This window comes from Micropterus dolomieu, linkage group LG11, assembly GCF_021292245.1.
Source record: "Micropterus dolomieu isolate WLL.071019.BEF.003 ecotype Adirondacks linkage group LG11, ASM2129224v1, whole genome shotgun sequence".
Lineage (NCBI taxonomy): Eukaryota > Metazoa > Chordata > Actinopteri > Centrarchiformes > Centrarchidae > Micropterus > Micropterus dolomieu.
Genome location: NC_060160.1, coordinates 10,063,029 through 10,074,816, shown reverse-complemented (window position 1 = coordinate 10,074,816; position 11,788 = coordinate 10,063,029). Strand labels below are relative to the sequence as shown.

The 11,788-nt window shown below is 41.2% G+C and overlaps 1 protein-coding gene across 2 annotated transcripts in view; it reads left to right on the top strand.

The window, feature by feature from the left end:
- Positions 1 to 847: 847 nt before the first annotated feature.
- Positions 848 to 11,788, top strand: part of atr (ATR serine/threonine kinase) — a 25,104-nt gene continuing 14,163 nt past the window's right edge. The window contains exons 1-23 of one of the 2 annotated variants that reach the window (XM_046061990.1): positions 848 to 1,002; positions 1,172 to 1,263; positions 1,957 to 2,109; positions 2,225 to 3,132; positions 3,250 to 3,392; positions 4,076 to 4,246; positions 4,424 to 4,587; positions 4,826 to 4,978; positions 5,133 to 5,331; positions 5,477 to 5,733; positions 5,843 to 6,039; positions 6,412 to 6,512; positions 6,887 to 7,058; positions 8,134 to 8,289; positions 8,441 to 8,635; positions 8,898 to 8,993; positions 9,143 to 9,232; positions 9,470 to 9,565; positions 9,762 to 9,892; positions 10,328 to 10,471; positions 10,666 to 10,759; positions 10,899 to 11,024; positions 11,363 to 11,569. In XM_046061990.1, the coding sequence (XP_045917946.1) occupies positions 950 to 1,002; positions 1,172 to 1,263; positions 1,957 to 2,109; positions 2,225 to 3,132; positions 3,250 to 3,392; positions 4,076 to 4,246; positions 4,424 to 4,587; positions 4,826 to 4,978; positions 5,133 to 5,331; positions 5,477 to 5,733; positions 5,843 to 6,039; positions 6,412 to 6,512; positions 6,887 to 7,058; positions 8,134 to 8,289; positions 8,441 to 8,635; positions 8,898 to 8,993; positions 9,143 to 9,232; positions 9,470 to 9,565; positions 9,762 to 9,892; positions 10,328 to 10,471; positions 10,666 to 10,759; positions 10,899 to 11,024; positions 11,363 to 11,569 (4,098 nt within the window). In that variant the 5' untranslated portion in view covers positions 848 to 949. The remainder of the gene's footprint in view (positions 1,003 to 1,171; positions 1,264 to 1,956; positions 2,110 to 2,224; positions 3,133 to 3,249; positions 3,393 to 4,075; positions 4,247 to 4,423; positions 4,588 to 4,825; positions 4,979 to 5,132; positions 5,332 to 5,476; positions 5,734 to 5,842; positions 6,040 to 6,411; positions 6,513 to 6,886; positions 7,059 to 8,133; positions 8,290 to 8,440; positions 8,636 to 8,897; positions 8,994 to 9,142; positions 9,233 to 9,469; positions 9,566 to 9,761; positions 9,893 to 10,327; positions 10,472 to 10,665; positions 10,760 to 10,898; positions 11,025 to 11,362; positions 11,570 to 11,788) is intronic. The other variant, XM_046061991.1, reaches the window with a different exon arrangement.

Sequence of the window (11,788 nt, the reverse complement as noted above, 5' to 3'; positions counted from 1 at the left end):
TTTTAAAAGTATCAACCAGGTAGATTATAACATCTTTTAGTCCGTAAGTACATTAAATACAAATATTGTATAGTGAGTAATTTATATAGTGAGTAAACAATTAAAACCAGCCTTTTCTAAGTGTCTTTAAAACTCTGAAAGCTCCATGGCAAAAAGGGGGGAAACTTCCAGCAACCTTATTTAACAGCAGTTGCAAGGGAATTAGGCCACAATTTCTTGCTGAAGTAAAAATAAATTTATGAACATTTTAATTTAGGATGTGCATCAAAATCTACTTGAATGAAAATCTAAACATTGCCTACTTTGTTTTAGATGAATTTGGAAACTCATTATGTATCTTAAGAACATAATTACTTGTACTTTAATGAGTAATTTAATTTTCTGCTACTTTATACTTTAACTCCACTGCATTTCAAAAATATTACTAACAAATAAATGATGAAATTTGTTCATTAAAATAAGCTTCCCAGCAGTATATAAATTCCCCCCACTTTTACCTGCTGCAACATAAAAGGTATGCTTACACTTTCATGCATCAGTAATTATAATCCTATAATTCTGCATAGTGTGTACTTATACTTTTAGTCCTTTAAGTGTATTTTGATACTGTTACTTTTTACTTAAGTAAGTTAAATAGTTAAACATATGACATTTACTTGTAATATGAGTAATTATTTTACCACTGTATATAAACTGTAACTATTTACTTTAAAGGTAAGTAATTAGTACATACTTAGCCAGGGGGAGCATTTTTCATTTCGAGTTAATGAGTAGGTCTAATAACCCTCGGTGGCTGCCATATCAAAACAAAAACGTCATTTTGGAGCGAAAGTTTTCGAAAGGACATGGAGGACATGACGTGTGAAGTGTGCTAGTTAAAATGACCTGACAAATCCTGTATATGTTTTGAAGACATTCTTCAAATAGCGACATATCAAGCTGCTGTAAAATGGAAGGACTGGAGATGTCTGCGATGATACCGGCTCTTCAGGAGCTCGGAAGGCGAGTAACCGGCTAAAGTTGGCTAAGCTAAGCTGTTAACACTAACGTTACGTCCGAGTCTGAAACTGGTTTAGGTTTAACTGAGCCCTCTGGTTTTTGTATAAGTTAATGAAACTCTTCGTTGTGCTATGTTTCCATAAATAACGTTACACCATGTTGGTATTCACAGTGCCAGCGCGGCTGACTACGACCAGACGGTGCAGAAACCTCGACAGATCCTCTGTCAGTTCATTGACAGGATACTGACGGATGTGGATGTCGGTAAGCTTGGAGTCTCAAGCACATACAGGAGGTGGACACAACAACAGAAAGACCTGACAGTACAGTTGTAAATAACAGTTTGACTGTCAGATTTGTCTGTTCAACTATTCTTTAATTTAATGTCATAATGATTCTTAAGATTTCTTCTCTTGCCACAGTTGTGCACTGTAGCTGTGACTGATGCACTTGATGTAAAGTCTTATGTACTTTGAGCTAGGCTCTTGTATTTGTGTCAGGATTTTTTTTGTCAAAACGAGTACGTAGCTCAGTTTTAGCCATCTGAATGTCAGAAAAGAAAGTGGCTATGCTGTTACATATATTTACTTGTTAATTAACATTATTATTCGTTATTCTTTTGTATCTTACCTACCAGGGCTGTTTGGTTTGTATGTTGTTGTTGTTATTTTCTTTTGTCCTGGGATCTCCCTAAGGATTAGTATCTAAAATGATGACTTTGTACCCCTGCTTTAGGTCTAAAATCTTAAAAACAATCTTTAGATGCACATCATTTGTTTCTATTGATTGACATAAAAGCAGCTCTGTACAGTTAAAGAGGTAATGAAGTGGTTCACAACCTTTTGGCTTGTGATCCCTCGTTGCAGGTTGAATATTGAGAAGTTTAATTAAAGTGTGATTTTTGTAAACTTTTCAGACATCTGGGAGGTTAATCTAATCTATTGTTGTGTCTTACAGTTGCACTAGGGCTGAATAAGAAGTCCAGTTCAGAGCCGGCCTGTGTGATGCTGCTGGACTTTGTGCAGCATATAATCAAATCCTCATCTCTGATGTTTGCCAACCCTGCCTGCCAGCCTGCCGAGTACCCGGACACCACACAGAGCTGTACTGGTACGAGATGCTCTTCACAAAGCTGCAATATCAAGTTATAGATAAATTCAATTCCTAACTGTATAATAATTTTGTGATTTTTCTTCCACCACTCCACATTTCTCCCTTGATTCAGACTTTGCTAGGTGGGTGGCGGTGCGTTTGCTTCGTGTGGCAGCAGCTCCAGACTGTGACGTCATCCACAAGCAGGTCTCTGCTGTGTTGTGCTCTTTACTTCACACTCTGAGAGCCAGGGCGCCATTCATCTTCAGCCGTCTCTCTCAGGAGCTCATTTTTTTGGCCCAGGACCTCAGTAACATCCTGTACACTCATATTGCCGCACTGGTGGGAAAGGGACACACTTTGGGCATTCACACACAGAGTCGATGGCCTGTAACAATTGAACGCTTCAGCATCTCCCCCGTTTGTGCCTCCTCGTACCTCACCCCCTCCGCTCTTGTTCTCTCCTCGCCTGCTGCCCTGGAGTCACTGACTGCCGTAACAATCAGTGTCATAACTGACGCCCTGAGGGGGGTTGTCTCTCGTCGTGACGTCACTGTGGCCTGGGAGACTGCTTGCTCCTTCCTGGCTAATGGCAACACCAAACTGAGGACGATCTCCATGGTGATGCTGAGGCGACTGGTGGAGCTCAGAGGGTTTCCTGAGATGCAGGGCCACGAGTTCTTCACAGCTTACCTTCAGTTGCTGGAAACACACTCTTACACAGCAAACACATACTTAGATGAGAAACATCCCTATGAAGGGGAGCTGCTAAACCTGACTTGCTGTGTGTTTCAGTTGTCTGGTTTCTCTCACTCACACTTTGAGCCCATCTATCTCTCGCAGATGTTCGAGTGTGTTTGTACTCTTGGAAGTGCAGGTGTCAAGTTGGGGACAGAGGTTACCGAATCACTCTGCTTGCTGTTCAGCTTCTTGCTGTCTGTTGCCATAGTTTATGAAAGTGCCGCATTGTTAAGAAGGCAACGAGTCACAGAGGTCTGCAGGGCGCTGGCACACACTGTTGGAACAGAAAATCAAGCTGAAGTACGGTTCTGCTCTTCATGTTTCTTTTGAAAATCTTTCTCTTACTCTCATACAGTGTTTGTCTCATCTTTTCTTTCTCGCCCTCTTTACAATATCTGAGGTGCTTGTGATTTGCAGTGTGCTGAGGGGTTTTTCCGAGCCGCACTGAGGGCCGAGACTGCTACAGTGATGCAGAAGTCAGGAGATAGAGCGACTGCTGCCAAGAAATCCTGCAAGTCTGCCACCAATTCACTCAGCAAAACAACAAAAAAATCATCAGAGTGAGTTCATAAACAATCACAACTGAGCTCTAAGTAGTCCAGTGTTCAGATTCTGTAGTAAAAGACTCCATAGTGCATTGTATTATATCATACATTGAACTACAACACCATACATGTGGTTATTTGTTCAATTATTCTCTCACTTGTTGTTGCTGGGTTGTCTGTACCTTTTTATAGTGTTTTGTTTCCTTTTTGACATAATTGTTTTTCCGGTATTTTGCCTTTATTTGACAGTGACACAAGAGACTTGAGAGGAAATGATGGGAGGGTGGGGCTCCAAGAACACACCTTATATACATAGGAGATATATACCTAGTAACATGTCAGTTTTTAAAGGTTTGTTACCAGTTTTGAACATACAGTAAATGGGAGAACTCAAGCCAAGATACCATGAGAAGCTGTGCTCCTATATTGCCTTGAAAAAGGGTAATTTAAAAGTGTTTTCTGTAATATTTCCATTACTGTCTTCTGGTTCCTGTGAAGACTAGGATTTTGACCGCTGAAAACAGCTTGCAGATGTGCTTGCAGAAAATGAGCTGAAGCAACTGAGTGTTTTTTTTTCAAGCAAATAAAAGCTTCACTTGCTCACATGGTGATTGGTAGGAATTGTTAGTAGTGCTGCATCATAAATCAATACAGCAGATTTCCTGTATTTAAATTATTATTTGTATCTGTGCCTCAAGTGAGGTGGACATGCGTGTTTGCAGTGAGGTTTGGGCTGTGGTGAACGGTTGGCTGGAGGAGCTGCTGACCTTTTTGAACTCTGACAAACCTGAAACCACACAGTCTCTGTCTGCTCTGGAGGGTCTGGCGCTCATCCTCCACCTGGCAGCCCTCTGCTCCTCTCCCACCAGGTAACTCACAAACATGTACACATGTGTTCACTATAGCGCCCTTTCTTTATGTTTTTGTTTTACTTCCTGACACACGGATATACAAACTTACCAGTATTTTTATAGTTTTGTCTTATTTCTTTCACTGAGCTTAGTCGCATATTCTGTCACTTTCTTCCCCGGTGTCTTTCTTGACAGCCCTTCTCCTCTTCTCTGGGTGCCCACTGAGACTCTGGGCAGGGCCCTGAAGAGCTGTCAGTCAGTGTTAGAAGGAGGTCCTCAGCCCATCTCAAACCAGAACTACTTTCTGTCTGCTGTCCAGACTACTGTTGGGGTCCTGGACTCCATCCTCTACCTGACAAGTAAGGATATATACTCCAACAAAAACACACATTACACACACTGCTCCTTTTATTTGTTTGCTGTGTTATTTATTTTATGTCACAACAAAGGCATATTGTCTGTTCATGTTGCCATTATTTAGTGTAATTTGTGTATTTTATGTAGCGTTCAACCTCCGAAGTATATTGCAGAAGTCACCCCAAAAGCACATCCTTGTCAGTACATTATCTGTTTTCAATACCGCGTGTGTCTGTGTAGTGAGCAGCCACAGTGAGGACGGGCTCCAGCGGCGAGTGTGTGCTCTGCTGTCTCTTCCCTGGGTGTGTGAGAACAGGTCTGTCTCAGCCTATAAGAGTTCAGGATTCCCTTCCTGGCTGCCTGCCTTCGCCAACAGACTCAGCTTCTGTTACTGTAGGTATTTCTCCTGCATCACAACTTCTCTGGTCACCTGTAGCTGCTGCCTGCATCTTTTTGTGAAGTCAGGATGTAAATAGCTTCCATTTTATTTGTAATAAACCTTGGATTGAAAACTTATGAATCAAACTGTGCATGTTTGTCTTTCCAGCACCTAAGATCCAGGCAGACTGTGTGTCCCTGCTGGCCCTTCTGCGTCGTGGTGTGTGCGAGACATGGCGTGTGTTTGTGTTTTCCAAGACGTTGCAGAGTCCAGATGAGGTGGTGAGAGCGGCAGCAGTCAGGGCCTTCCCTCTTTTTCTTCACCACTTGGGAAATGCACACCACAACCTCATCAGCTCTACTCTGCTGTAAGCACATGTATATGTTTGAACTGTATGTTCACAGTCGCAAATATGGTCATGAAAGTGTTCTTTCTCGCTTTGGTGCAATCATTCATTTATGATTTTACTTTTTTTTATGTATTAAACTTGGTGTACATTTGACCGTTTGCAGTTCCAGGCTGGAGGACAGTTCGGAGCAGGTGAAGAAAGAGCTTGCTGGGATCATCGGTCAGCTGAGCTGTATCCAATCGGAGCTCTCCAAGCTCAGTGACACCCGCACAGAGTCCACTCATCGTCCTGAGATCCTCTGCCACCAACTAAACCTTGCAACAGAGCATGCTGGGAAGACTTTTCCATCCCTTAGGGCGACTTTTATCAAACCTTTCCTACCACTGCTCAGACAGCAAGCTCCAAGTAGTGTTAAACAAGGTATTTTTTTGTCAGTTTTCTTTCAAAATGAGCTATAACATGCTGTTAAGCCTAAAAGATACTACATTTACATCAGTATATTATTTACTTATTTATTTCACTTTCTTAGCTTTCCTAGAAGCTCTGCCTCACCTCTGCCAGCATGTGAATCTGGTTGGTGGAGACAGTGACTCCCGGGCAGTTCTCTATGCTCTGATTGGTTTAATGGAAGACTCTGATCCAATGGTCAGAATACGCTTTAGCCAATCAGTGCGTTTCCTACTAACAGAAACTACCAGAAACTCTGAGCACGGCTCTCTGAATGAGGTGAGTATTTCCTATTGTAAGACTCAAGTGTCTGTGCTTTACACTCAGTTTCAACCATCTACAAGCCATCATTTGTATTATAAATACATTACTGTCAGACAAAAAAGGATAAAATATATTTAAAAAAAAAAGTAAATTAGGCGATAACTGAGCAATTGATCTCAGTTTAAATGCTGCCTTAAAATCACAATTTCCTCAGTTCAGTGAAAAAGACAGTCGAAGAGGTGAAAAGTTTTACTTTTTTACTTGGTGTATACTTTATTTTAGAGCTGACCTGCCCTCACCTTTTTGGGATGATGCCTTTTTGTGAATGATGGTGAGGTTAATGATGTGTGTGTGTGTGTGTGTGTGTGTGTGTTCTCGCTATCCAAGCTCCTGGTTGCCCGTCTCAAAGAGGCATTCAACAACGCTAAACTGAACACAGATGACGACCTGCGCAACACTCTCATCCTCACCACTGGAGAGATTGGCAGGTACAGTTGACCTGCGTCTATTCACAAGGGCAAAGAGCGCCACTAGCTGTGTTGTGATCACTCAAAAATACCTTAATTTGCTCTGCATATTTGATCATAAAAGTACATTTATTTATGACTGAGGGTAGCGAAATTACAGTCATCATTTGCACATCTTTACATGCATGTTTAATATAGTGTAATTTTCACAAGTTCTTAATGTCTCAATGTTCGCATATTTCTATTCTATTAATATATAGTCTGTTTTTAATTAATGTCTGGTATCTTTTGTTGTCCCTGAAATTGTCATTAATGAAGAGATTTAATCTTTTGAAAAGACTTATTTAAAATAATTGTTTTGGTTAAATGTGTTTATCGGTCTCCTCTTCTGTCAGAGCGTCTCAGGGTAGTTTGGTGTCGTTCTCTCTGCTGCGGCTGCTCCACTGTCTGCTGTCCAAGTCGTCCTTGGTGTCTGTAGCTGCGTACACTCAGATCAGAGCCCTGGCTACTGCCAAAGGTCTTAAACTTCAGACCCTCTTCAGTCAGTACAAGAACCCTATTTGTCAGGTATAAAAACTGTGATGTTACTTTAATAAGGTTATAAGCCAGTGCTCATTTTTTTACTTTTTTGTTTATCTGAAGTAGATAAATTTTAAGATTCTCAGTCCATAATACTATGAATAATAATTACATATATTACCAATACTACGATTTAAATGTGTAGCAGGGCTGTCTGTAATGCTTGTTTTCAATTAGTATTCATGTTTATTTAGGCTGAATGTTTGGACCACTAAGAATTTGTATTACTACAATTTTTGTTTTACCAAATAGTATGAAAGTTATGACGATGGTTGTGACGTAACAAGGTTTCCACATGACTGTGTGTATTTGTAGGTGGAGAACAATTTGAGAAGTAAATTCTTTAAAGAGGTCATATTATGCTTTTTGGCTTTTTCTCTCTCCTTTATTAACCTTTTTTGTGCATGTAATAGGTTTGTCCAGCCCAAAGGGAGTTCCCATCTCCCACAGAAAACACTGCTCTGAACTGCCTGAAAACAGCTTGTTTGAAGTCCAGCCTTTTCCTTTTTTCTTTTGTGATGTCACGTCAAAATGGGCGTCATAATGCTCACCTAGCGACTAGTCCGACACGCCCTCAAAAACACAGGGGGAAGAACACACTGAGCAGAAACACACAATTAATAACTCACCACTCTGAAATTCAGTCCATCTTGCTAAGCTGGTAGGGGGAACATATACAGCTGAACCGAAGCTGTGTTTACCGTGTTACTTCTCACGACCCGCCCTACTCTGCTTGTAATTGGCTAGCAGTCCATAACTAGAAACTGCGCATGTGCAACTCCCAACAAAGATCTTGTAGAGGCAAGACGCATCACTCCATAGCTAAAACAAAGCGTTCAACACACGGTGAAAAGAGGAGCTGCAGCAACGTGCAGTATGACAAAAAATATGGTGTTTTTTTTTAAATGAAACCATGTAAACCTGTTCTGGTACAACCCCTAAATAAGATTTTGAATCTCAAAATGAGCATAATACGACCTCTTTAAGATTCAGTGCCCAACATACTTGTATTGCAATTGAGATTAAATAGTTTTTACCTAAATAAAAACTTCTATATGCTTAGTTCCTGGTGGAGTCACTGCATTCACGGCATGCATCCGCCCTGCGGAGCACACCTGATCAGGGCAGCGAATCAGCCAATCAGAGAGAGCTGGCCCTGGACATCCTGGCTCAGATTGCACACGCTTTTGATTTCCCAGATCTCCATCGCTTCCTCACTGTATGTCATACACATAACTACACAACATTACACAATATATACATCATGTACTGTGTACAGTATGTTGGATGTGATAGTACATTGATACTGTATTATGTATATGTACGTGTATATTTCTGACGTACGTTTGTATGCATACTTGTACATGTAGAGGACCCTCCAGGTGCTCCTGCCCTACCTGGCGGCTAAGGCGAGCTCTACTGGCTCCGCCCTCATCCGTACTCTGGCCAATGAGCTGAAGGCAAACAGGAGAGAGATCCTGATCAACAACTTCAAGTACATCTTCAGCCATCTGGTCTGTTCCTGCACCAAGGAGGAGCTTGAGAGGGCTTTCCACTACCTACAGGTATAATTAAACTTAACCAACCTAGCTGTAATCTGTAATTGTCTGCACATTCAAGCTACAGTAAATACAACAGGGCAATTATTCTGGCATTGTTAACAGAATCAACATTTTTCAACTCCTGCACATGGGGAGCATCTACAAGCACTGTCTGGCCGATGACTAAAGCATTTGTCCTGCAATGGATGTTCTCCATAGTAAATAATTATATTACCAGACTGATGTACCCCAAACCCTTTTATTTGTTTTTCTAATATTCTCCCAGAGTGAGACAGAGATTGAACTGGGCTCTCTGCTCAGGCAAGACTTCCAGGGTCTTCACAATGAGCTGCTGCTGCGCCTGGGAGAGCACTACCAACAGGTTGACACACATAAACACCAGTTCCCAGACAAAAATCGACAGTCTTTTTCAGTGTATATTTTTGTTGCCTTTGTGTGCATAGATGTCAGTAATTCATTCACTTGGTGGTTTAGTGATTGATCATATGTGTGTTTTACATTTCTATGTAGGTATTCAATGGTCTGGCAATCCTGGCTTCCTTTGCGTCCAATGATGACCCATACCAGGGTCCCCGAGACATCAACACCCCAGAACGCATGGTACGTGACGAGTTAAATACGGTGTTACGGTTTTATCTTGTGCTTTGACCATATAGATAGTTTGGAAATATTTTTTATATATTTTCACAAAATAACAAAATAAAATTATAACTATATCTAACTCAGCAAATGTTGTTCAATAAAAAAATAAATAAATCAACATTTATTGATTTTTTTTTTTTTAAACATTCATCTATATTTTTCCTCACTTGTCTTTATTTGGTCATACCGTGACAGGCGGACTATCTGCAGCCGAAACTGCTGGGAATTCTTGCCTTCTTCAACATGCAGCTGCTCAGCTCCAGCGCAGGAGAGAAGGACCGCAAGAAGTTGGTGTGTGATCCACTACTGAGAACTAATTTAAATAACTGATATTTGAGAATGTGTTGTTCCAGTGAGAAAGATTTCATAGATCATAGAGAATAATGTTCACGGCAAGAAAAACACTGCTTTGAAAAATGCTTTTACGTGATTGATGATGTATCTGATTTGGTCAATGTTGTTTTCTGTCCACCGATTTTCTGTGCAGGCATTGACAAGTGTGATGGCTCTAATGCGACTGATGGGCTCCAAACACATCAGCTCTGTCAGAGTAAAGATGATGACAACTCTTCGCACGGGCCTCCGATACAGAGAGGACTTCCCTCTACTCTGCTGCCAGTCAGTACTCACACTCTCACTTAAGGTCACAAAAGTAATTGTATATCGGATATATAGCTTCTGTAATTGTCAAAACTGACATGCAACCTTTTTTAAATTTATTTACTTTATTAAAAATGTTTGTTATGAATGAACATTTCACACCCGTTTCCCTGCTCACAGTTAAGGCATAGAGGAACATTGCTTTACTGCTGAATTGCTGCCAAGTGTTGTCTGAAGGCAAATGTTAGTTATCCTCCCAGATCCTCACTCTGACTTTAGCCATGTATAAATGTATTTAACCCTCTTTACCATCATCTTTATTACACTGCAGACTGGCAATTTCTGTTTGATTACATACTTGATAGGTTAAAGTTCTATCTTTGTCTACTAAATCCTGTATGATTAGCTAAATCACCTGCTTCTGATACTGATTTCCTCTTCCTGTGAGAACAGAACATGGGACTGTTTTGTGAGGAGCGTGGAGCCGGCGCACTTAGGCCCTCTTCTAAGTCATGTTATTGTTGCACTGCTCCCCCTGATCCCACTGCAGCCCAAAGAAACAGCTGCTATTATCCACTTCCTGATACTGGACAACAGGTAATAAACACATACAAGTTTTAAAAACCACCAAACTGGGCCTGTGCAGAAAGTCACACATCAAATCAAATGCACTATCAAATTCAAAACCAAGCTAATTTTCATCCTTTTCCTGCATTAATTAAAATTAATGGCAAAAGAGATGAGCACTTTATACCAGACAGCAGCGACCTAATTTAGTCAATTTCTCACAGAGAAGAAGTCAATGACTACCTCCATGAGATTTACTTTCTGCCAGACCACCCTGAGCTGAAAGACATCCACACTGTTCTGCAGGACTACAAGAAGGTCAGTATGGACAAGAGAAAGATCATGATGACAAGTAAATGAAGGATGCAGATGGTGGTTACTGGTTGACATCAGTCGTGTTAAAGGAAAATAAATATACAGATAATGTTCATTTATGATGTCTGATTCCACCCACCAGCTGACAGCCAGCAGCAGTGACCTGGCCGCAGCACTGCAGCTCTCCATGAGAGCCGTTCAGCATGAAAACGTAGATGTCAGGATTCACGCATTGACCAGCCTCAAGGACATGATGCACAGCAAGCAGGTACGCAAACACACACATATTGTTAGACAACTAACTGTGAAAGGACTAGAGTTCAAGCTTCTTGTTTACAAGTTTAAAATAATAATGTCCTTGTTGGAATCAAAGTATCTGAATAATGTTAGTAGTAATTAATAATAGTTTACTTTCTGGTGTTAACATAATTAGTAAATACATCACCTTCACTGACTGTACAATTTATGGGTCCAATGCTGTAAAATAAGTGTGGGTTGGGAAGGTATACCTTTATGTGGACCGCTACAACAGTTTACATATTTCAGCACTATGTTGCCACGTAAATCCGGAGTACCATATTTTTTCGTTTGTGTTGTGGGCCACAGGAATGGCTGCTGCGGCAGGTTTGCGCGAGTGAGGCGGTGGAGCCCGTCATCTCCAGCCTGGTGTCGGTGCTGCTGAAGGGCTGCCAGGACTCGTCCCCAGAGGCGAGGCTCCTCTGTGGCGAGTGTCTGGGGGAGCTGGGGGCCGTGGATCCTGGACGTCTGGACTTGTCGCACACACACACCCATGGTGACCACAACACCTTTGTGGTAAGCAAGATACCACCAAAGTTGTGCGTGTAGAAAAACAAACAAACATATACAGTATGTAGTGAAACAAGAAATTCCCAGAGCACTGCAACAACAATCAGGTGCTGGTAGATAGCAGGATAAGCCTATGAAAAATCCAAAAACAAACTACTGCACACTGATCTGACTTTACTACCTTTATTGTGAGCAACGCATTTCGCCCATCACTTCTTCAGGCGT